Raw genomic sequence first — 21,093 nt, 5'->3', positions numbered from 1 at the left:
GGCATTTCAGAAAGAATTGGGCATCTCTCCAGGGCCGTAGCCACGGGGGGCTTAGCCCCCAAAAAAATCCAATTAGCCTCCCCAAATTGATTTTTACTCAAAAGTATTATACATACACTGGGTAATTATTGAGAATCACTACGCGCCTCCAAAATACGATATTATGCCTCTGTATTAAAGTTAAGGGACGAAATACATGTCCCTTAACCATAATATGAAGGCGGAAAAACTTAAAAGTAAACAAAAAGTGGAAAAGGTAGTGAAAAGACATTATACATACGCGCGCTGTGTTTTGATGGCCGCCATTGGGAAATGAGCAGTGTTGCCAACGATCCGGTTAGCGATGGTACGCTTGGTTAGCGATGGAACGCTTAGTTAGCCGTTAGCCCACGCATGTGAGACCAGGTCCATCACGCGTGATTGTTTTTTTTTTTAGAACACGCACCTTTACCTAATACTATACCCGGCCCAAACCTTCACAAAAGCCTTTGGGTAAAGGTGCATGTTCTTAAAAAAAAAAAAAAAAAAAAAAAACGCGTGGTGGACCTAGAGCTATTGCGGGCTGGAAGGTAATTTAAAGCAAAGCTGCATAAGGAGTTTGACCAAGAAGTTTATGCAATGCTGTCTTGAACCACTGTACTATATAGAGGGAAGGTAGTTGACTGTAGAAGAATGTAGTGTACTTTTTTTTTTTTTTCAAAGGATACGGCTCAAGGGCCTAAAAAAAAAAAAAAAAAAAAAGCCTGCTACTTGCCGCTCCCACAAAAGTAAAAAGTAAAGAGTAGCCAAAAGAGAGGTCAATTTCGGGTGGAGAGGTGTCTTGATACACTCTTCTTGAAAGAGGTCAAGTCATAGGCAGGAGGAAATACAGACGATGGAAGGCTGTTCTAGACTCTAGAGTTTACCAGTGAAGGGGATGAAAGAATGGAGATGCTGGTTAACTCTTGCATAAGGGGTTTGGACAGTATAGGGATGAGCATGAGTAGAAAGTTGTGTGCAGCGTGGCTGCGGGAGGGGGGGGGGGGGGAGGTATGCAGTTAACAAGTTCAGAAGAGCAGTCAGCATGAAAATATCGATGGAAGATAGAAAGAGAAGCAACATGGCGGCAGAATTTAAGAGGTAGAAGGCTGTCAGTAAGAGGAGGAGAGCTGATGAGACGAAGAGCCTTAGACTCCACTCTGTCCAGAAGAGCTGTGCGAGTGGAGCCCCCCCACACGTGAGATGCATACTCCATACGAGGGCAGACAAGGCCCCTACATATGGAAAGCATCTGTGTGGGGGAGAACTGGCAGAGACGATACAGAACGCCCAACCTCGAGGAAGCTGATTTAGTAAGAGAGGAGATGTGAAGTTTCCAATTGAGATTTTGAGCTAAGGATAGACCGAGGATATTTAGTGTTGAAGAAGGTAACAGCTGAGTGTTGTCAAAGAATAGGGGATAGGTGTTTGGAAGATTGTGTCGAGTTGATAGGTGGAGAAACTGGGTTTTTGAGGCATTGAAGGACACACGGTTCCTTTTACCCCAATCGGAAATGAGAGCAAGGTCTGAGGTTAAGCGTTCTGCAGATTCCAGTCTGGAGTCTTGTAATTCCTATTGAGAGGGTCTTCTGTTGAAAGAAGTTGAATAATGCAGAGTGGAGTCATCAGCATATGAGTAGATAGGACAGTTTGTTATGGAAAGATCACTGATGAATAACAGGAAGAGAGTGGGTGATAGGACAGAGCCATGTGGAATACCACTGTTGATAGGTTAAGGGGAAGAACAGTGACAGTCTACCACAGCAGAGATAGAACGTCTGGAAAGGAAACTGGAGATAAAGGAACAGAGAGAGGGATAGAATCTGAAAGAGGGCAGTTTAGAAAGCAAAGACTTGTGCCAGACTCTATCGAAGGCTTTCAATATGTCTAGCGCAACAGAGAAAGTTTCACCAAAACGGCTAAGAAAGGATGACCAAGAGTCAGTTAAGAGAGCAAGAAGATCGCCAGTAGAATGCCCCTTGTGGAACCCATACTGGCGATCAATAGAAGGTTAGAAGTGGAAAGGTGCTTTTGAATCTTTGGTTAAAGATTGATTCAAAAGCTTTAGATAGGCAGGAAAGTAAAGCTATAGGGCAGTAGTTTGAGGGATTGGAACAGTCACCCTTCTTAGGCACAGGCTGTATGAAGGCATACTTCCAGCAGGAAGGAAAGGTAGATGTTGACAGGCAGAGGCGAAAGAGTTTGACCAGGCAGGGTGTCAGCACTTAGGCACAGTTTTTAAGGACAATAGGAGGCACTCCATCAATTATTTTTTTATTAAATTTTTGTTTTTATCTTTTTCAGCAAATAGTGATGTCTTTCCCAATCATAATTTGCACTATAGAATTTAGTATATCTTTTTCCTGTATAGCATTTCTTAGGCCAATCCCACCAACAGCTGTCCAGGGAGAAGCGCAAACTGTCGCCCCTCCGGTCAGCCCTGACCACCAGACCACCGCAGCCCCTCCACAACGCAGGACACGTTTTGAAGCTCGTCTTAGACACTTCTGAGGCAGGGCAGTACAATGGCCGGAGAGGTGTTGGAAGCACTTGCATCTGTGGTACCCTTGGGTGAAGCACACCACTGTAAGGCATTGATTCTTTTGCTGCAGCAATGGTTTATAAATACATGTTCCAGCTATTTTAGTGTTAGGTGACATTCTCTTGCCCCTCACCTCACAGAGGAGTAAGTAATTCACTGTAGCTGTGAGACTCAACCAGGCTCCAGGCCCAGGTGCAGCTGCCACAACTGTGGAAAGTTAGCCATCAGTATTTCCCTTCCTCTTCTTGCTGTGGCTCCTCTCCTTTTATCACTTCACAGGCAAGCCTTCTTTCTTCCTTGTCTTACAAGATCACTTTTACCTCTCCTTCACTTCCCTTTCCCTATCAGGCTCAGCTGCTGCCAACACCCTGGTCACTATAACTACTATAGGCAGACACACTTCAGAAGTGGGTCTTTATGTGCTGGGCAATGTCACCCTTTGTCTTAAAGACCTTTTCACAAACATCACACTTGAACTCTCTAAGGCCATAGTGCCTGAAGACATGTCGATTGAGTGCCGCCTTCACGCTGAACCTCTTCCCGCACTCTTCACACTCATGACTCTTTACACCAGTGTGTGTAAGGGTGTGTGCATCAAGGGTACTCTTACGGATGAATTTTTTCCCACATTCCTTACATTCATAGTTCTTCACACCAGTGTGTGTAAGGGTGTGTTTATCAAGGGTACTCTTACAGATGAATTTTCTCCCACATTCCTTACATTCATAGTTCTTCACACCAGTGTGTATAAGTGTGTGATATCCGAGGACTTGCCTTGTGGTGAATTTTTTCCCACATTCCTCACATTCATAGTTCTTCACACCAGTGTGTGTAAGGGTGTGATATCTGAGGCCTTGCCTCATGGTGAATTTTTTCCCACATTCCTCACATTCATAGTTCTTCACACCAGTGTGTGTAAGGGTGTGATATCTGAGGCCTTGCCTCGTGGGGAATTTTTTCCCACATTCCTTACATTCATAGTTCTTCACACCAGTGTGTGCAAGGGTGTGATATCTGAAGCCTTGCCTTGAGGTGAATTCTTTTCCACACTCCAGACACACAAACTTCCTCTCTCCTTTGTTGCTGGAGTTGCCAGCAGCAAGTTGCTTCATCTGACGACCACTGGCCCTCCTGCCCCCTGCAGCAGTCTGCTCCTGCTTGTCCTGGCCACTCATGCTGCTGTCCAGCCCTGCAGCCTCCTGCCAGCACACCTGCTGTCCAGCCCTGCAGCCTCCTGCCAGCACACCTGCTGTCCAGCCCTGCAGCCTCCTGCCAGCACACCTGCTGTCCAGCCCTGCAGCCTCCTGCCAGCACACCTTCTGTCCAGCCCTGCAGCCTCCTGCCAGCACACCTGCTGTCCAGCCCTGCAGCCTCCTGCCAGCACACCTTCTGTCCAGCCCTGCAGCCTCCTGCCAGCACACCTTCTGTCCAGCCCTGCAGCCTCCTGCCAGCACACCTTCTGTCTAGCCCTGCAGCCTCCTGCTGGCACACCTGCTGTCCAGCCCTGCAGCTTCCTGCCAGCACACTTGCTGTCCAGCCCTGCAGCCTCCTGCCAGCACACCTTCTGTCCAGCCCTGCAGCCTCCTGCCAGCACACCTGCTGTCCAGCCCTGCAGCCTCCTGCCAGCACACCTTCTGTCCAGCCTTGCAGCCTCCTGCTGGCACACCTGCTGTCCAGCCCTGCAGCCTCCTGCCAGCACACTTGCTGTCCAGCCCTGCAGCCTCCTGCCAGCACACCTGCTGTCCAGCCTTGCAGCCTCCTGCCAGCACACCTGCTGTCCAGCCCTGCAGCCTCCTGCCAGCACACCTGCTGTCCAGCCCTGCAGCTTCCTGCCAGCACACTTGCTGTCCAGCCCTGCAGCCTCCTGCCAGCACACCTGCTGTCCAGCCCTGCAGCCTCCTGCCAGCACACCTGCTGTCCAGCCCTGCAGCCTCCTGCAGCACACCTGATGTAGGCAGTCAGTGATCGGATCTTGATGTCACAGGTGACGAAATTTCTCACAAGTCAGGCCTTTGTAACAGCAGCTCCTGTGAAAAAGAAACAAAAAAACATACAGAACTATTCTACATGCATGAAACAAGGTACTATTCCCTACATCTTGTATGCTGCTTTATTTCCAAGAACTTTTCCACTGCCTCAATCACTCGCCCATTCGTGTCTCCACTCAGCCCCAGCAGCAGCATCCACTCCCTTGCAGTCCTCTCAACAATCACATCCACTTCACGTCCCATCTCACTCAGAGACACCTGCAACATTTTTGTTCTCTCTCTGCCACACTCCAGCACAACATGCAACACAGTCTCGTCCACACCCGCCACACACCTGGCACACTTTGCTGCGGGACTCAGACCATCTGTAGTTCCTTGCATTCACGTCCAAACACTGTGCCCCAGCTTGGGAAAGAAGATCACCTCCCAGCTAGGCCTCCCTCATACCACTCATCACAGTTTGGGGGCCCCTTTCTCCTCATACCACCAGTCCACACTTTCTCTCCACATCACTCGTGCACTTGTACAGTCCCTCATCTTTCACTGCTTTATCTATCACATTTTTCCACGTTCTTACATTCCACTGTTTTTCTTTGTCAGTGTTTTGGGGGACTGGTCAGGTCATGGGTACTCTTCTACTTCTCTTGACCTGTTCTGCTTTGTATCCCTTTTAGGGTCCTCCTTGCTTCTTCACACTCAGTTACTTAACTATCCACACTTAATACTTCACTGTGCACTGAGCTTTGTTTTTACGTACACTTTTTCCTGAGAATCAGTCTCGCCCGCTCCTTCTTACTCCTCAGGAGCGTGGCTCAGCAAGATATGACATACGACCAACAGCGTTAGGCGTATTTGCTGGTGGTGTTAAACGCTCGCTGCGACCTCCACCCGCACTCAAATCTCCCGCGTATGAGTGTTCCAACACTAATTCTCACAACACAGGATTGCCAATTGAGTGGATTCTTCACTAAATTTGGTGGAAAATCATATCAGCCCAGCGCGGCAAATCTACGGACGAGTAACTGGTGGATGTTCTTGCCCAATATAGCGGCATTTTTGCATAGCTTCACCTATCACCTGACTGATTCTTTGACCAAATAGTTGTAAATATTGCAGTTGGCAATACTCCCTTGCCAGAATCTGAAGAAAAGATGTCCGCAGCTCCCTCAATATGGCTGATCATCCCGCACGCACCGACGTAAGTGTTAACATTCAACACTCCCTGAACGTGAATGTACGTTCGCAAGAGAGGCATACATAACCGACTCCTATAGATCTGGACCTCCTCTTTCCAATGGTGTTTTTGGTTTTTAGCTGTGATGGATAGTTTTTGAGATACAGAAGTTAAAAGACCCCCCACTGGGCTCCCCAACTGAGCCTAGGGGGATAGTCGCGTCCGCACCACGTGCAAGGAAAGGGTTAAAAGGAGCATAAGATCCCTACTGCAAAAATTAAATGAGCATTATCAGCATACGGAGACTGCAAAAACTTTTACCTTAGTGCTGTCCCTGCGAGAATAGGAGTGTGGGCTTTTTTTATTTTTATTTTTATTTATTTTTTATTTTTACATATAGGCCTGTAGTGCTGGTAGGCTTTCTTCAGGGGCCTGGATGGTGGTCAGCCCAGGCCTGTCATGGCACAGGCAATTTTTTCTATAGTGGGGCCAGTTATGCTTATCTCCTGTCATCAGTGTGGATTTAAAAGCAAACTGACCGTGGCCATGTAGCAAAGGAGAGCCTTCATTCAAAGACGTGCGCTCCAGCTTGTAAATAAGTTTGCTGGCCAGACATGAGTCAACTTTGATGCCATACAGCAGCAGCGTTAGACACAACTTGTCATGTTATATACCTAAAGTGGATCTTCATGTGCCTGGCAATATCTCTCCTTGTCTTAAAGAGCTTGCCACAAACATCACACTTGAACTCTCTAAGGCCAGAGTGCCTGAAGACATGTTGTTTGAGTGCCTGCTTCATACTGAACCTCCTCCCGCACTCTTCACACTCATGACTCTTTACGCCAGTATGTATAAGGGTGTGTGTATCAAGGGTACCCTTCTCAAGGAATTTTTTCCCACATTCCTTACATTCATAGTTCTTCACACCAGTGTGTATAAGGGTGTGTCTATGAAGGTGAGCCTTTTGCCTGAATTTTTTCCCACATTCCTTACATTCATAGTTCTTTACACCAGTGTGTGTAAGGGTGTGTGTATCAAGGGTACTCTTCTGGATGAATTTTTTCCCACATTCCTTACATTCATAGTTCTTCACACCAGTGTGTGTAAGGGTGTGATATCTGAGGCCTTCCCTTGTGGTGCATTCTTTTCCACACTCCAGACACACAAGCTTCCTCCCTCCTTTGTTGCTGGAGTTGCCAGCAGCAAGTTGCTTCATCTGATGACCACTGACCCTCCTGCCCCCTGCAGCAGTCTGCTCCTGCTTGTCCTGGCCACTCATGCTGCTGTCCAGCCCTGCAGCCTCCTGCCAGCACACCTGCTGTCCAGCCCTGCAGCCTGCTGCCAGCACACCTGCTGTCCAGCCCTGCAGCCTCCTGCCAGCACACCTGCTGTCCAGCCCTGCAGCCTCCTGCCAGCACACCTGCTGTCCAGCCCTGCAGCCTCCTGCCAGCACACCTGCTGTCCAGCCCTGCAGCCTCCTGCCAGCACACCTGCTGTCCAGCCCTGCAGCCTCCTGCCAGCACACCTGCTGTCCAGCCCTGCAGCCTCCTGCCAGCACACCTGCTGTCCAGCGCCAGCACACCCGCTGCAGTCGGCTGGTCTCGCGGCAAGCCTCAAGTACCTGGAGTGGCCTCTGCATTAATTACTGAAATCTGACTTTTCTTTTCACTTAACTTCAAGTCAAGGTCATTGCCATACTGTGCTAATACATGAAGGGGAGCGGCCGGGTGTATTTTTTGACGAATATCTTTTAAATACATGAAAATTAATTTTTGCTGTCATTGCGTGGGGAAGGGTGTGAAATATCAGGCGGAGACATTTTTCAGCAAAATTTAAAAAACAGCATCACCAGAGCAAGATTTTAATGTCCCATGGTGTTGTGTCACTGCCTCACACGTGGCTCGCCATGTGGTATGATGGTGACACTGGTATTTTTTGCATAAATCATGTTATAAATTCTTTTCTTTTTCCAAATTTTGCCACTTGGCATTCCTCCTCTCTCTGCTGTGTGTGTGTGAGGAGTGAGCTTTAGAACACAACTATGGCTACATATGAATAAACATTATAGAACATATTACCAGTTCTAATGCAACTTTGAAGAAATATCATCAATGGAAAGACCAAGAGAGAAGCCAACATATAACACCAAAGGCCAAGAAAAGGAAAACTAAAAAGAAGAACCAAGAATATTAGTGACCCATTAAACATACCATTTTCTTTCTCGTTTCCTCCACCTTTATTTCTTCAGTCTGCCCTGAAATCACCTTGTCCTCTTTCACTTCTTCCACTCTCATCACACTGTAATATCTTGTCTTTATATTCATCAGACTGCAAGTCACTACATGTAAATATATGTATACAATCACTCCTATTATTACAAATATTAACATACTGAAACTGCATCACCATAAAGCCATTACTGTAAATATTAGCGCATACGAACTTCTGTAAATTACCAATTGCCGTTCGTAAAAACATGTATATTCTAGGAAATAAATTCGCTTGTCGATGGAGTCACCACTGGTTGTTAGTTGTGTCTTTTAACCTACAAGGCGGCCTTAGCGGATCCAAACGGCGTTGTACCAGCTACAACGTATGCTGCCTCGAAAACATACAAACAGAAATGTTTGGTTTTCGCTGTAGCGGCCTAGGCTGCCGCTACAGAGGAAGGTGGCGCCTTCTGACACCCTCACCATTGAGTGACTAATAACTTTTTGAAGGGGGGAACAGATGCCTATTCCAGTTCTCTACAAAGACGAAGGTATAGGCAATGATATGTGAAGATTTCATGCCAATCAAACAAAATCAAGTGGCAAGACACAGAGGACATGGAAAAAAATCTTTGACAGCCGTTTTCTCGAAAAGTGCATTTTCCGGTTTTGAAAAGCCTCACAAACTTTACTATAAATCTGATTGTCTATTGTTTTGCATCAATAAAGAGTACAAACAATGGTCGACTTTTGTGTGTGAGAACTTTTGAAAAATAACAGACATACAGAGGAGAGAAATTTTTTTTTCTTTTTTTACCAAGCCAAAAATCAAAAATGTAATCACTTGAAGTTGTACATAAGACATTTCTATGTTTTTTTTTCCAAATCAATTGACTCATAAACAAAGGCTGTGAGGCAAATTTAATTTTTTGTTCTTTTTTTAAGTTACCCTCAGCAAGTCAGCCAAATTTCATGAAATTCACATGAAGTAATAAGTAAACATATACAAATAACATACTATGATTTCAGACCCATAGGCTATACCAGTCATGAGATATGGTCCCCCTGGGTGCCCCCCTTAAGTGCAGTTCCTCACTCATGATATTGTCATTTGCATACAGCAAGCAGCCTAGCTCACTCCCTGCCAGCAACATGATTATATTAGTAGGCTATTGAAGGAAAGCACGGATCGACACTCTGCCATCACAACGTGGCTTATGTTCGGAGGTGATTTTGACCCTAAGTACCCTCGCCGAGTCGGTGTTGAAGTTTTAGCGATCGATCAGTTTAGGCGCAGTCCTAAATTTTACCATCCTTAGTTTAGCGCGCATTTCCCGTTTTGTTCGCTGTTTTCGAAAAGTATCAAAATTTCGTGTTAAGCGATGATGCACGCATGACCCTCGTTGGCTCTCGGTTGGTTGGCGTGTTGACTTGTCCTTGCCCTCTTCCCTGCCTTGATATTTCTCTCTCAGTGATTTGCTGTGTCTGGAGGACACAGAGGAGGCAGCAGAGGATGTAGCTCATGTACCTCAAAAGAAGTCAATTTGGGTAGAGGAAGCAGGCCAGAGAAGAGACTGTTAAGCATGAAAGAAAAAAGAAAAGAGAAAAAAGCGTAATGGAAAAAAACCTGTTGCGTTGGGACTGGTTTCAACATTAATGATCTAACTGTAAGGATAAAAAATAAGCACATTGAAAGAGGAATATTTCCACAGAAAGAAAGATGCCAGAGGGAGCTCTGTGAGTGAAGTTGCTCACATCACGCATCCTACAAGCAAGACAACAGAACTAACAGAACAGAAATATAAGAAAGACAAAAAATGATTAAATGATCATAAAAATGACAAAATCAGAAAATAAGGAAGCAAGAAGGCAAAGAAATATAGTAGGCAATGTACGTAAGTTAATAACACGTAATCCTCCAGTTTTCTCTGCTAACTCCTTCTGGTTGGTTCTCAGGTTGTTGAAAAGACAAAAAGCTCAAAAAAGCGGGGCTAGGGTGAAGACACTCCACAATGGTGGTGGACGAGAAAGACATGATGTCTTGAAGCTGCTATTAAAGGGATTCTGATCGATCGTTTCGCCAAATATGCAGATGATCAACTATTCGCAAACAACAACAAGTTCAAAGAAATAGCCAAAAGCGTAAACAAAAGAGCCAAAGGGAAAGTAAACAAAGTAAGTGAAGTCTCTCTTTAGTCTTCAATGCAACATAAATCAACTATGAACCAAACCTTCAACTGGTTACTGTAAACTGCAGCCCTCGACCTTCACAGTCACAAGGACATGAAAATCTGTGCAAATCTCTCCAACAAGAAAAATCAAAAATGTACCTTGACAACTATTTATGGAAAGGGACCGGTTACGATCATACCTTCATTAGAGCCGGAAGAACAACAGCTTCGAGGAACAATCAGCCAGCCATAAGCATGCTGGCATGCCCCCGCTTCCAACCATCTGACGTTCGTGAGAGGCCGTCAGCATCCTAACTTTCTTAGTGTTCCTCCTCCTAACACAACCTCCTTAATACAACTAATGGATCAAGAAATAGAAGCCAATGTCAAGCTAGAATAAGAGAGGAGAAGAGAGAGAGAGAATGAAGAATACAGAACTCCACATTGAGAGAGAGAGAGAGAGAGAGAGAGAGAGGAGAGAGAGAGATTGCACATGCCAGCCTACAGCAATTGCTGACACACACACACACACACACACACACACACACACACACACACACACACAGAGAGGAGAGAGAGAGAAGAGAGAGAGAGAGAGACAGGAATTGCACATGGGCTACACACACACACACACACACACACACACACAAGAGAGAGAGAGAGAGAGAGAGAGAGAGAGAGAGAGATAGAGAGAGAGAGAGAGAGAGAGAGAGAGAGAGAGAGAGAGAGAGAGAGAGAGAGAGAGAGAGGAGGAGATGTTGAGCCAGAGAGAGAGTATTATCATTGGCAGAGGTGTTTGTATGAATGATGATTTCCCTTCCCTGGATGTAATTGGGCTCAGAGAGAGAGAGAGAGAGAGAGACTCCTGGACATTTTTGTTGTTGTTGATTTGCTTTCCCTGCAGAGGGAGACGGAGAGCAGACCCGTTTTTTGTTATCCCAGAGGGAGGCTGCTTCAGCAGAGGTTTGTAAGGGAGCCTTGGCCAAGTGGAGTCTTGGGTGAGGCTTGCTCGCTTTGCTGCTGTCTCGGGGAGGAGGTAAATTGTGGGGAGGGATTTCTGTGGGCAGGCCGGGGGTGGAGGGGTGGGCGGGGAGGTCCAGGATGTAGTGCAGCAGAGGGTTTCGGGTGGCTTGAGGGGACCTCTGGGGGCAGGGTGGGGTGCCCAGGTTGTCACCTGCTGCTGCAGAGCATTGTGAGTCTGAGGCGTGGATGGGCCCTGGATGGTGTTGGGTGTGGGTTGTGGAGCTGGGACTCGAGGTGCTTGTATGGTGGGGGTGGCCATTCAACCAGGAGGCAGCTGGGTGACTGAGGAACCAGGACTGAGACCGTGCTCTGGAAAGATTGAGTGTAGAGTAGGCGAGGCTGTGGCAAGTGGGGCTTAATGTGTCGACCCAGACAGGGGGCAGTGGTGGCAGAGTCACGAAGGGCTGGCAGGCTCATGCTGCAGTCAGCATTCCTTCTAGACCAATGTGTGAGGCAGATCAGGATGATGTTCTTTTGGTTGTGGATGTAAGGGTGTTAAAGCAATGGAGATGGTGCTCATAGGCAGTGTGAGCTGCGCGCTCAGTACCTGCAGGCTTGTGAGGGCTTGGTGGTGAGAGTCGGGTGGATGGCACCCAGTCCAGGATGATGGATGGTGCAGCGTGGTAGGGGCTGGGGAGCACAGGAGATGGGTGGCAGTTCTGCCTGCAGGATGGAGACTTGGGTGGCCTGCGCCACCTTGAGGATATCCGGAGTTCCCTTTGCCAAATGGAGACTGCCCATCAGTGTGGCGCAGTGGCGGTGTAGTAGTGCACACAAGTGGCTGCCCCCGCCGAAGCCACCCATGCAGACCTCTTAGCGGAGGTGATGTGGCTGGAGGTCCTAGGAGCTGGTGGTAGGGCTCCACTGGAATGGACCAGTGGCAGAGGGTGGAGGTGTGTGGCTGCCTGTCCTGAGTCTGAGCCAGGACAGACAAGCCATCATCTACGGGGAGTGGCGGACTCGTCCCAGAGTCTGTATCCAATGAGCGTCAGGTGACTTGTGGTGGTCTCTGGAGTGATGGAAGCAGCTGTGTGGGGGGAGTATCCAGTGGTTTTCTAAGCAGGTGTCCAACTAGTCAGGGGAAGGGGGCAACTCTATGCAGTGTGGTCCTGATGGGTGTCCACTTTCCAAGTCCCCAATGGTCAAGCCAGATGTTGAGGGGCTCCTAGAAGCTGTGTGGAGGCGTCATTGACTTTTTAACTTCTTTGGGGAGGTGCAGGGGAGGCAGTGGATGGCAAGGGCTTGATGATCTACTGGATGGGACCATTCTGGGCGTGTGTGTAGAAAGGGACGTCATGGCATGGATGCCCCGATGTTTTGTTGGACTCGCAGGATGTTGCGTCGAGTTGCAGACTGGCGGGAGAGGAGATAAGCGTGCCTTTTGTGAGGACAGAGCTCTGTCAGCCTATGGTGTAGGTACTACTGGGAGGGCTCTAAGGTATGGGCAGGGGGTGGGTGCCAACGAAGGTGACTGTCCAGGGAAGGCAGTTGCTGTGCATGACTGGTATAGTGTCAAGTTGATCTTGAGCCCTAGGAAGGGCACTTCCAGCAGAACTGGTTGAGGCGTGTGGTACAGTGGACTCAACAAAGGTGGTTCATAGCAGAGGCAAGGTGCCTCTCCGTGAGAGGGAGCAGGCCCCTCTCCAAATGAGAGAGCTCCTCCATGATTCTGCGTTGAAGAGGAAGGTGCTGAGGATGATGGTGCCTTGCCTCCCCGATGATGGTGGCGCCTCATCACATCTCCTATGAAAGACTTGCCCTCCTCAGCCATGAGAACTCTGTTTCCGTAGTTGACATTTCCCGAGCAGAGAGGATTGCCAGAGGAGAGCTTACAGAGGGAGGGCTCCATCAAATGCAAGACTCAGCCATGCAGGAGTTTTGCCCTTGTGGCGCATGTGGGTGGGGACAGTGCTGGAGAACTCCAAGGCAGATGCAAAGAGTGCAAGGTCCCTCCATGAGTCAACTGTTACGCCCATATGGCGATGGAAGTGCCATCGTTCTGTCTTCCCTAAACAGCTGAAACAGTGAATAGGGGCGCAAGGAGGGGATGGATGGGAGGGTAACTAAATGGATGCTGGCGCCTTTGGTGCAGGAATCGGCCTTCTGAAGCCAGGGCAGGTTAATAAGGAGAGTTGCAGGCGTCTAAGCCCTTTGAGCCAACTGAACTAAGCAAACTTTAGGAATTCCATCTGCTCCTGGCCTTGTGTCTTGAGGCAGCAATAAGGCCTGAAGTTCTGCTGTCTTCCTCAGATCCTGCATATCAGGAGGTGTGCAGGAGAGGCTAGGAAACTGCCCTTGCTGCTGCCCAAGTTTTGAGCCCTCCCCTGGTGGTGTGCTTAGGAGGCTCCATCTGCTCCTGCGGTGCTGAAAGCTGGCTGATAGTGGCAAGCTCTTTGATGATGCTTGGGTGAAGGCCAGAGGTTCCTGCATCTCCCTGAGACAGAGTCTCCACACAGTGGAGGGGCGAGGTCTGCCCAGTTAAACGCACCTGACAAGCGGGACCTCTTCTGCATGGTGGGTGAAGCAGGTCTGGTTAAGCCCGCTTGGCGACAGGTGGTGTGGTCCGATCTCCCCTTGTGGGAGTGGGCGTTTGCAGTGGCGTTTTCCTGGCTGTGTTGAGGCGGTGCCTTGGCTCTGGTTTCGCTCACCATAGATCCAGTGATCCTTGTGGAAGGTGCCTGAGAGCCTCGTTAGGGGTATGGCCTGGCTGGCAGCCTGTTGGGCTCTGTTGGGCGCGTCGTGCTGGTCTAGCAGGTCCTCCTGGAGGAGTAGAGAAGGTGGCTGAGTTACTGGCGCTTGGGCAGAGGGATCCCAAAGTCCATCTTGCTGGCAGTGTTTATGGCAGGGAGGCAGCTGGGTTGGGGGTGGTTTGCCAGGCTAGGGGAGTGGTGAGCTCAAGTGAAGCAGCACCTGGTGGGGTGTTGAGACAGGTGGGCCAGGAGTGCCCTTGTGGAGATGAAGGGAGCTAGGTTCGCCCGCCGGCTGCCCGCCCTTGAGTGAGTGGGCTGGGGGGGTGTGGGCAAGTTGGGCGTCAGTAGGTGGGAGGTCTCACGATGTGCAGCCTGCCTTGAGCTGTGGAGGAGACGAGAGGCCAGGTGTCAAGGGAGGTAGTCTCCCCCTAGAAAGTTGGTTCTTCGCTGGCTGCTGTTCCGTGGCTGAGAGGAAGGTGTAGACTCTGTGGCAGGTGGAGGCTTGAAGAGGGTTGAGTGGCAGGGAGTTGAGCGGAATGATGTGCAGCTGAGACTTCACCCAGTCGTGCAGTGAGGTGCTGCTAGTCTCTGGCAGCACAGCAGTGTGTCGATACAAGCTGTGAAGAACTGTTCTCCCACCAGTTTGGTAGACCATTTGAAAAGGTTGTAACTGAAATTTTGAGTGGGGTGAGGTAAACCCGAGCAGTGTTCCTTTGACATTCCCACCTGTCGTGAGAAGTTCCCAGTTCCATCAGCCCAGGTGTCAGGAAGCAATTTCCAAAGGCAGTTCCGATGTGAAGGATGGTAAGGCCTTGGGTTTTGTTCCTTAGGTTGGGGATTGGGTCACAGGTGCAGGCTGGCTGGGTGGGAAGGTGAGTGGTTCCTGAGGTGGTGGGACCAGGGAGGATGGAAGAGTTGGACTAATGCTGGGGGTGTTGTGATAGCTTCAGGGGCTCCAAAGGGTTCTGTCTGCAGCTGGTGGGGCCTTGCTCTCTCGTCTGCTGGGGCTCCTTTTTTTGCAGGCCTAGTCCAGGCGTTTGAGTAAGTTGGGCGTGCTGTGAGGGAGGCAGGGCAGTTAGCTTAAATACACAGGGTCTGGTCCCAAACGGGTCTGTCTTGGCTGGTGAACAGATTAATGAGAACCCAGGCAATTATTGCTGGGTGTGCCTTTTCCAGGTTCTGATGGTGTGGGCAGTTTTTTCCCCGAGGGGTAGGCGTGTTAGCGTCCCTGCAGTGGTGGCCCGATAAACCAGGAAATCGGCCCCTGGGGTGGGAGGTGGTGGGGATAGGCAGGGTGAGGTGATGTGTTGGTTGGTGACAAAAGGAGTGCCAGGAGGTGCTAGGAGGTGTGGGTGAAATTGGCTGCTCCTTTACCCAGTTGACCCTGAGTTCTGTAGTTAGTGGATGTGTGGAAGTCTTACTGGACAGGAAGGATTCCAAGGATGTGAGGCGCCTGGACAATTTGGGCAGCGGTGCGTGTGTGCCCTTGGCTTGCTTGATTGAGTGGTCTCCCTTGTCTCTGGGCCCACTGCTGCACTGCATACCAGGGAACTACTGTCCTGGAGGTGTACGCCGGAGGTTCTGGCAGGCATACATGGGTCACATGGCTTTGGGGGCAGCGTGCGGTAAACGTTCCCTGGTTTGTGAGGGTGAGAGGCAGGATGATGGGCCTCTGGGAGTTACAGCACCACCTCCGAGTCTCCCCAAGGCGCTCGCGGTGGTGGCCTTTTCCTTCCTCTACCTGGGGATGGCGGGAGCACGGCCTGGGGAGAGCCTGTGAGTATCCCATGGCGGGCAGTTTGTATCCCTGGGCCCTGTGGAGGCCCTGGGGAGACCTCCCTGAGGTTTGTCAGGATCGTTGAAGTCTGGCATCAGGAGGCCTTCTTACCTGGGGATTCAGATAGGGATGGAGCGAGGGAGGTAAACCATATCCCATTGTGCGTACCTTTGGAGGTTCGGGCTCTAGGACTTGCTGCCCGCAGGCGTCGTGGCTGCCAGGGTGGCGGGCCTGGGCTCCTCCTGAAGCCAGGATAGTTGGATTGTGGGGGGGCTGGGGGCCACAACTGAGCTGGGAAGGGAAGGGGCGCGGGGTTGTGAGAGTGTGGAAGAGGTTTCCCTTCCGGGCTGTTTGTCATAGAGCAAGGGAAAAACCATCATCATGGGGCCCTGAAGGGTGGGATGGTTGGATGTTGTGGGGGGAGAGGGGCCACTCACTGTTGGTGGAGCTGTGGAGCTTAGGGGTATGGGTGGGGCAGCTTTCCTTGGGGGTGAGGGTGTTGGATGCCTGACGGCATCATCAAGCAGTGGAAGGTCATGCTGGGCAGGTAGACAAACGGGGGAGGAAACAAGGGGTGGCAAGGGAAGGTGTGTGGGGGCAGAAGGTGAGGAAGCGAGGCATTGAGGGTGGACCACCCAGTGGGCAGGAAGACACATGAAATGAAATCAGGCTCAGTGTGAGTGGGTGGATGTAGGGTCGGTGCGTGCAGCCAGTTAAAGGAGTGGGGCAGGGGGGATCTGGGGGAGGGCTTTGGAGGGAGAGAGCTGGAGGAGTGGGGTGGGTCGGCGGGCTTAACAGAGGAGGAACGGAGGTGATGCCCCGCACTTGCTTCGTCCTGACTGCGTGTTCTGGGCACAGGAGGAGGGTGTTGCCATGGTGGCCAGTCCTGGTGGGGGCACTGCAAACACACTGTTCTGGGGGTATCTTGAGGGAGGCAGGGTGGGGAAGGCAGCCCTTGTGGAGTAAGTTCACGGCGTTTGTTACGAGACGTCCGCCAACTAGGAGGAGAGAGAGGAGAGAGATTCACCTCGTGTTTAACCTGACTGGCAATATTATCAATCAACATAGAGAGAGAGACTCAACTTAAGTTCACGAGGAGGAGAGGGACACAGAGCCAGACAAACAGACAGGCGACCCTTTCACGGTTGTACAATGAGAATGATATGATGAGAGAGAGAGATTCAAATAATTGCAGAGACAGAATTGCACAGCTGCAAGTGAACTTAACGTTGCTCTTGGCACACACACACACACAGAGAGAGAGAGAGAGAGAGAGAGAACATGACATGATATGATTACTTCCCCAGCAGCGGTTACTAACTCAATGATCATAATTATCATTATTTACATTATCAGAGACATTATTGAGGAGAATTGCTTACAGAATAGCTGCAGGTGGATGATGTGACACACACACTGAGCCAGTACAGCAGAGAGAGAGAGACTACACAGCAGCACATGTAGCAACCTTCAAACGTCTCCTGTATGTACTCAGCCTTCTAAATTTGACCTCATTTATCGTATTATTTTTTTATCAACTTCTACATGTTTAGGTTGACCAGCTGTTGTTTTACGTTCATGTGAAAATTGACATACTGCCACACAAGCCACTGCAGAGTTGGGGCCCCACATGAGCACAGGTAGTGCAGCTCACCCCTGATACAATGCCCCTTCATTACAACCTATGACATCCAACCATTTTTTTTGCACAGACTTGTTGTAATTTTAATATCAAGAAAGCAGTGGACTTAATGGTAGAATGCTGGGTCTTTGGTGCCATTGCAACGGTGACATGGATGATGGAAAGTGGGAAACTGGCGTGCAGCGAACACAGCATACAAGACGGGCAGCGCGTAGCGACCGCTATGGACACGCAGATTCAGGTGGCTAAACGTTTCCCATCACAGGGTATGAGAAAGCAAGTGTGTTAATCATGGGTATGATCATTGATGGTTGTCGCTTTTAAAAGTGCAGGGCATGGAGGGAGATGAGGACGCTGATGATGAGGGAGGATGAGATGCGGTGTGAAGTGATAGAGTGGAAGAAGATGCATGGAGCAGAAAATGTTACACAATAACAGAAAAATTGAAGGAGGGAATTACAAAATTTGATTTGAAAAGGGACCGACGTAAGACATGGAGGAGTGAAATTCAAAAGGATTAAATGAATACATTGATGAGTACGAAACCCAGGGAAACAACCTTCAACAAATTGAAGAAAGACGCTACTTACGTAACCAAGCCAAGCGAGAAGATATGCCACCTGCTGTTGTTGCTGAACATGATGATGGAAGAGTTAATGAACTGCTTGTGGACAATGAAGTAGCCCAGATTATTTGGGAGACGAAAGTTGAGAATACGAGTACTAACCGACCAGGGAGTGATCAGTGACTGGCAACAAGAGGGGCAGTGAATGTTGCACCGGCGACAGCGCAGAGTTTTACACCTGCTGTTGTTGCTGAACCCCATTATTCTTTGTCTTTGCAATCTGGCTACAACCCATTAACAAGAAAAACATCAATTTTTAACTATTTCGAGATAAAGGGTAATATGGAAAAAAAGTATTCTTTCACTCGCGGGTCGGAGGGTATAAGCTGTTTCACATTGTTTTAATTTCATTTTTTCAGATTTTTAGTTTCGCGCTGATTCTCGGGAACAAAAGAAGCGCGAAATACACTTTTACTGTATCTTTATTTTTACCTTGGGATGTGCCTTACACCATCAGAATACACCATCAGGATCTGGGCTTATAAAAGTGATGTGATGAAAACAAGCTGAGTACTAAGGAGTAGAAGGGAAATAAGTGCAAGAAAATGTTTACTCTCTACTTCATTGAACTCTGATTTTCGTATGTGTATTATTACAGTATTGTTATAATTTTATGCTAGTGTGATGCAGAATTTTCTCAGGAAGATGACGGTGGTCTCAATTTTTCTTAAAAATGAATGTTGGGGTCAGGGAACAGGGTGGGAGTGAAGTGTGTGAAGTTGTCGGTTTTGGATGAACTGGGCACACCCACGGCTGCTGTGGTGCTTCACTCAGCACAATACAGGGAGATGGGGGACTCTCAGTCCAGTATGTAAGTCTGGTTTTCCTCGCAGGCTGCAGGCCCAAGAAAATTCGTAGTAAAATTCTAGTGTTTGCCCATACTCCCCCCTCACCCAAAAAACAAGCATGGGGACCTGTGGGAATGCAGGGTTTTGGGTGGGGGACACGAAATCCGTCGCAATCGCATATTTTTAGTGAGGGGGAGCGGGGATACCCTAGATCTAGGGAAATTCCCTAAATTAAGGGATATTTCCCTTCCACCACCACTAAAATAAGTGTTTACGATGAATTTAGTGTTCCCCATACGGAAACCACACGTTCCCACTGGCCCTAAGCTTGTTTTGGGAGAAAAGCACCGTGAACCCACCAAACGATGCTCACCTATTCGGTCTGGTGTGGCGCCGGCGGCCAGCTGCGTCCACATAAATCGCTTACACCACACTCATGCCCTCTCTCTAGCACTGGTTTGAGTAGCTTGTCACCTCACTGCAAGGTTTCCGTCCTGCTAGTAGAGTCCGTAGCACCAAACACTGTGTATCTTCATTGATTATCACTGACACAAGCAAAACAACTGACTACCCGTAATCCATCCAGCGCCGTGCCCTAGAGAGTACTGTGGGTTCTACCACAAGTGCAGGCTCCTGAAAATCCTGCCCGAGCTGTTCAAACACATGAATCCTGACTATAGTCCATTGACTCTTTAACTTGAGCCCTGTGGCTTGGCCCGGGTAAACCCCCGTAGTTTACACATCCAGCAAAGACCTGTGCATGGCGATCTATCTCACTGTTAGTCTGTATGTTATCTATTTATGGAATTTAAATCTATTCATAATACGACTGCATGGTGTTATGAAGGGCTTGGGATTTGAGGGAAAGACAACGTCTCTGTAAACCTTCAATTTCACTTGGCAATGTGGCTCATGCGATGGTGCCGCATCAATCACCCTTCCACCACCACGGAAGACTCACGCATCCTGCACAACCAAGCAAAAGATATTATATATAATGTAAATAAGAGAGGGGGGGGCAGGGGGTAGCGAGCTTGTCTGAGGAGAGTGATGGGTATAGCTGAGCAAAAGTAACAGAAAACCTTATTCCCAATAACTGATAATGGAAAGCCTTATCGGTGATAACCGATATTCGTTAACTGGAGACACAAATATAGGCGATAACCGATAGACTAGGCTATAACCGCATTTCGGAGGTCAGCTGTGCCAGGAGTGAGTGGATGTTGAAGCATAGTGTGTGGTGTGTGCGAGGTCTGTGGGTTGAGAGGAGGCAGGTTGCTTGCAGTCATTGCCCGTCACGGAGGCTTTGTTTTGGTTGGCCTCGGTGAGGGTGAGTTCGGCCGCTCAGTGGCTCTTTTCGCCAGCATGCGGGTTTCAGTCTTTTAAATATCTCTATCACGAGTAGTACTGACTAGATTCTGTTCGGTACTTGCCAGATTAAAAATTAGTCTTCGTGGAATCTATTGGAAAAATGGTTCAAGCTATACATGCGGCAGGAGATTAGAAAAAAATGCGAGAATGGTGTAAGCTTAGCTGAGAGTATTTAGCTTGTAATAAATAATTGGGAAGTGTTTCTCACCACTTCACATGAAAAATGTTAGCATAAACACTTGGGATCAATGTCTTGTAGAATATAGGCACAGTGCATCATAATTTATCACGTGAGAGATTTTAAAGTGTGCGAGTCCTCATCGCTTCAACACACCCTGACTGAGTTTAGTTAAAGTAGCTAGCGATCACTGGCATTTTTTAGAGATAGAGGAGGAGAGAATTTGAATGGTGTAATTTCGAACACAAGTAACCTGCATTCGAACGTGCTTCACGCATTCATACATGATAACAGTAAGTGAATACATAGTCGTATATGACGGTTGCAAGATTCTTATGACGGAAATTACTTACCGTTTAGATGCATCGGTATTATTATACATTGTCACCACTTTCACACCCACGAACGCCTTGGTGCTCTATAAAGAGTTCAATGTCCATACAACACACTGCCGTATTTCTTTGCCGTTGGAAATCACTCCTTCTTGTGATATAAAAAAAATTGTCAAATATTTATGTCAGTCGCGCAGTCACGCCCACCCGCGCCCGCCATGGTGGTGGTGGTAAGAGGGACTGTAGGGTTGCCAGATGCTTCAATAAGAGAAATCCTCACACCACATCACAATAATATATAGTAATATATACATAATATTAATATATCAAATAATAATGAGGATAATATTCACGAAAGCAAAGCCTCCTCTGGCGGCGGCAGCGGCGACGGCCCAGCCGGTGCTGCGAGAAATACCTCCGCATATACATGGGGGGGGGGGTCCAGGGGGGCAGAGCCCCTCCCTGGTTGTTTTGGTTAGGAGGTTATGTAAAGTTCGGTTGGAGTAGTTTAAATACGCTCCCCCACCCCAAACCCTCAATTTCCCACGGGTGTCCAAGTTGATC

At 48.7% G+C, this 21,093-nt stretch overlaps 1 protein-coding gene across 1 annotated transcript in view; it reads right to left on the bottom strand.

Moving 5' to 3' along the window:
• Positions 1 to 21,093, bottom strand: part of LOC126984338 (uncharacterized) — a 30,775-nt gene that overhangs the window by 7,383 nt on the left and 2,299 nt on the right. The window contains exons 3-6 of the mRNA XM_050837950.1: positions 7,073 to 7,343; positions 4,262 to 4,471; positions 4,157 to 4,226; positions 3,807 to 3,981 (exon numbers count right to left, since the gene is read on the bottom strand). Of these exons, the coding sequence (XP_050693907.1) occupies positions 3,807 to 3,981; positions 4,157 to 4,226; positions 4,262 to 4,471; positions 7,073 to 7,343 (726 nt within the window). The remainder of the gene's footprint in view (positions 1 to 3,806; positions 3,982 to 4,156; positions 4,227 to 4,261; positions 4,472 to 7,072; positions 7,344 to 21,093) is intronic.

This window comes from Eriocheir sinensis, chromosome 57 (assembly GCF_024679095.1).
Source record: "Eriocheir sinensis breed Jianghai 21 chromosome 57, ASM2467909v1, whole genome shotgun sequence".
NCBI classification, from domain to species: domain Eukaryota; kingdom Metazoa; phylum Arthropoda; class Malacostraca; order Decapoda; family Varunidae; genus Eriocheir; species Eriocheir sinensis.
The sequence above is the reverse complement of the archived record's forward strand: the minus strand, read 5'-3'. Positions and strand labels throughout refer to the sequence as shown.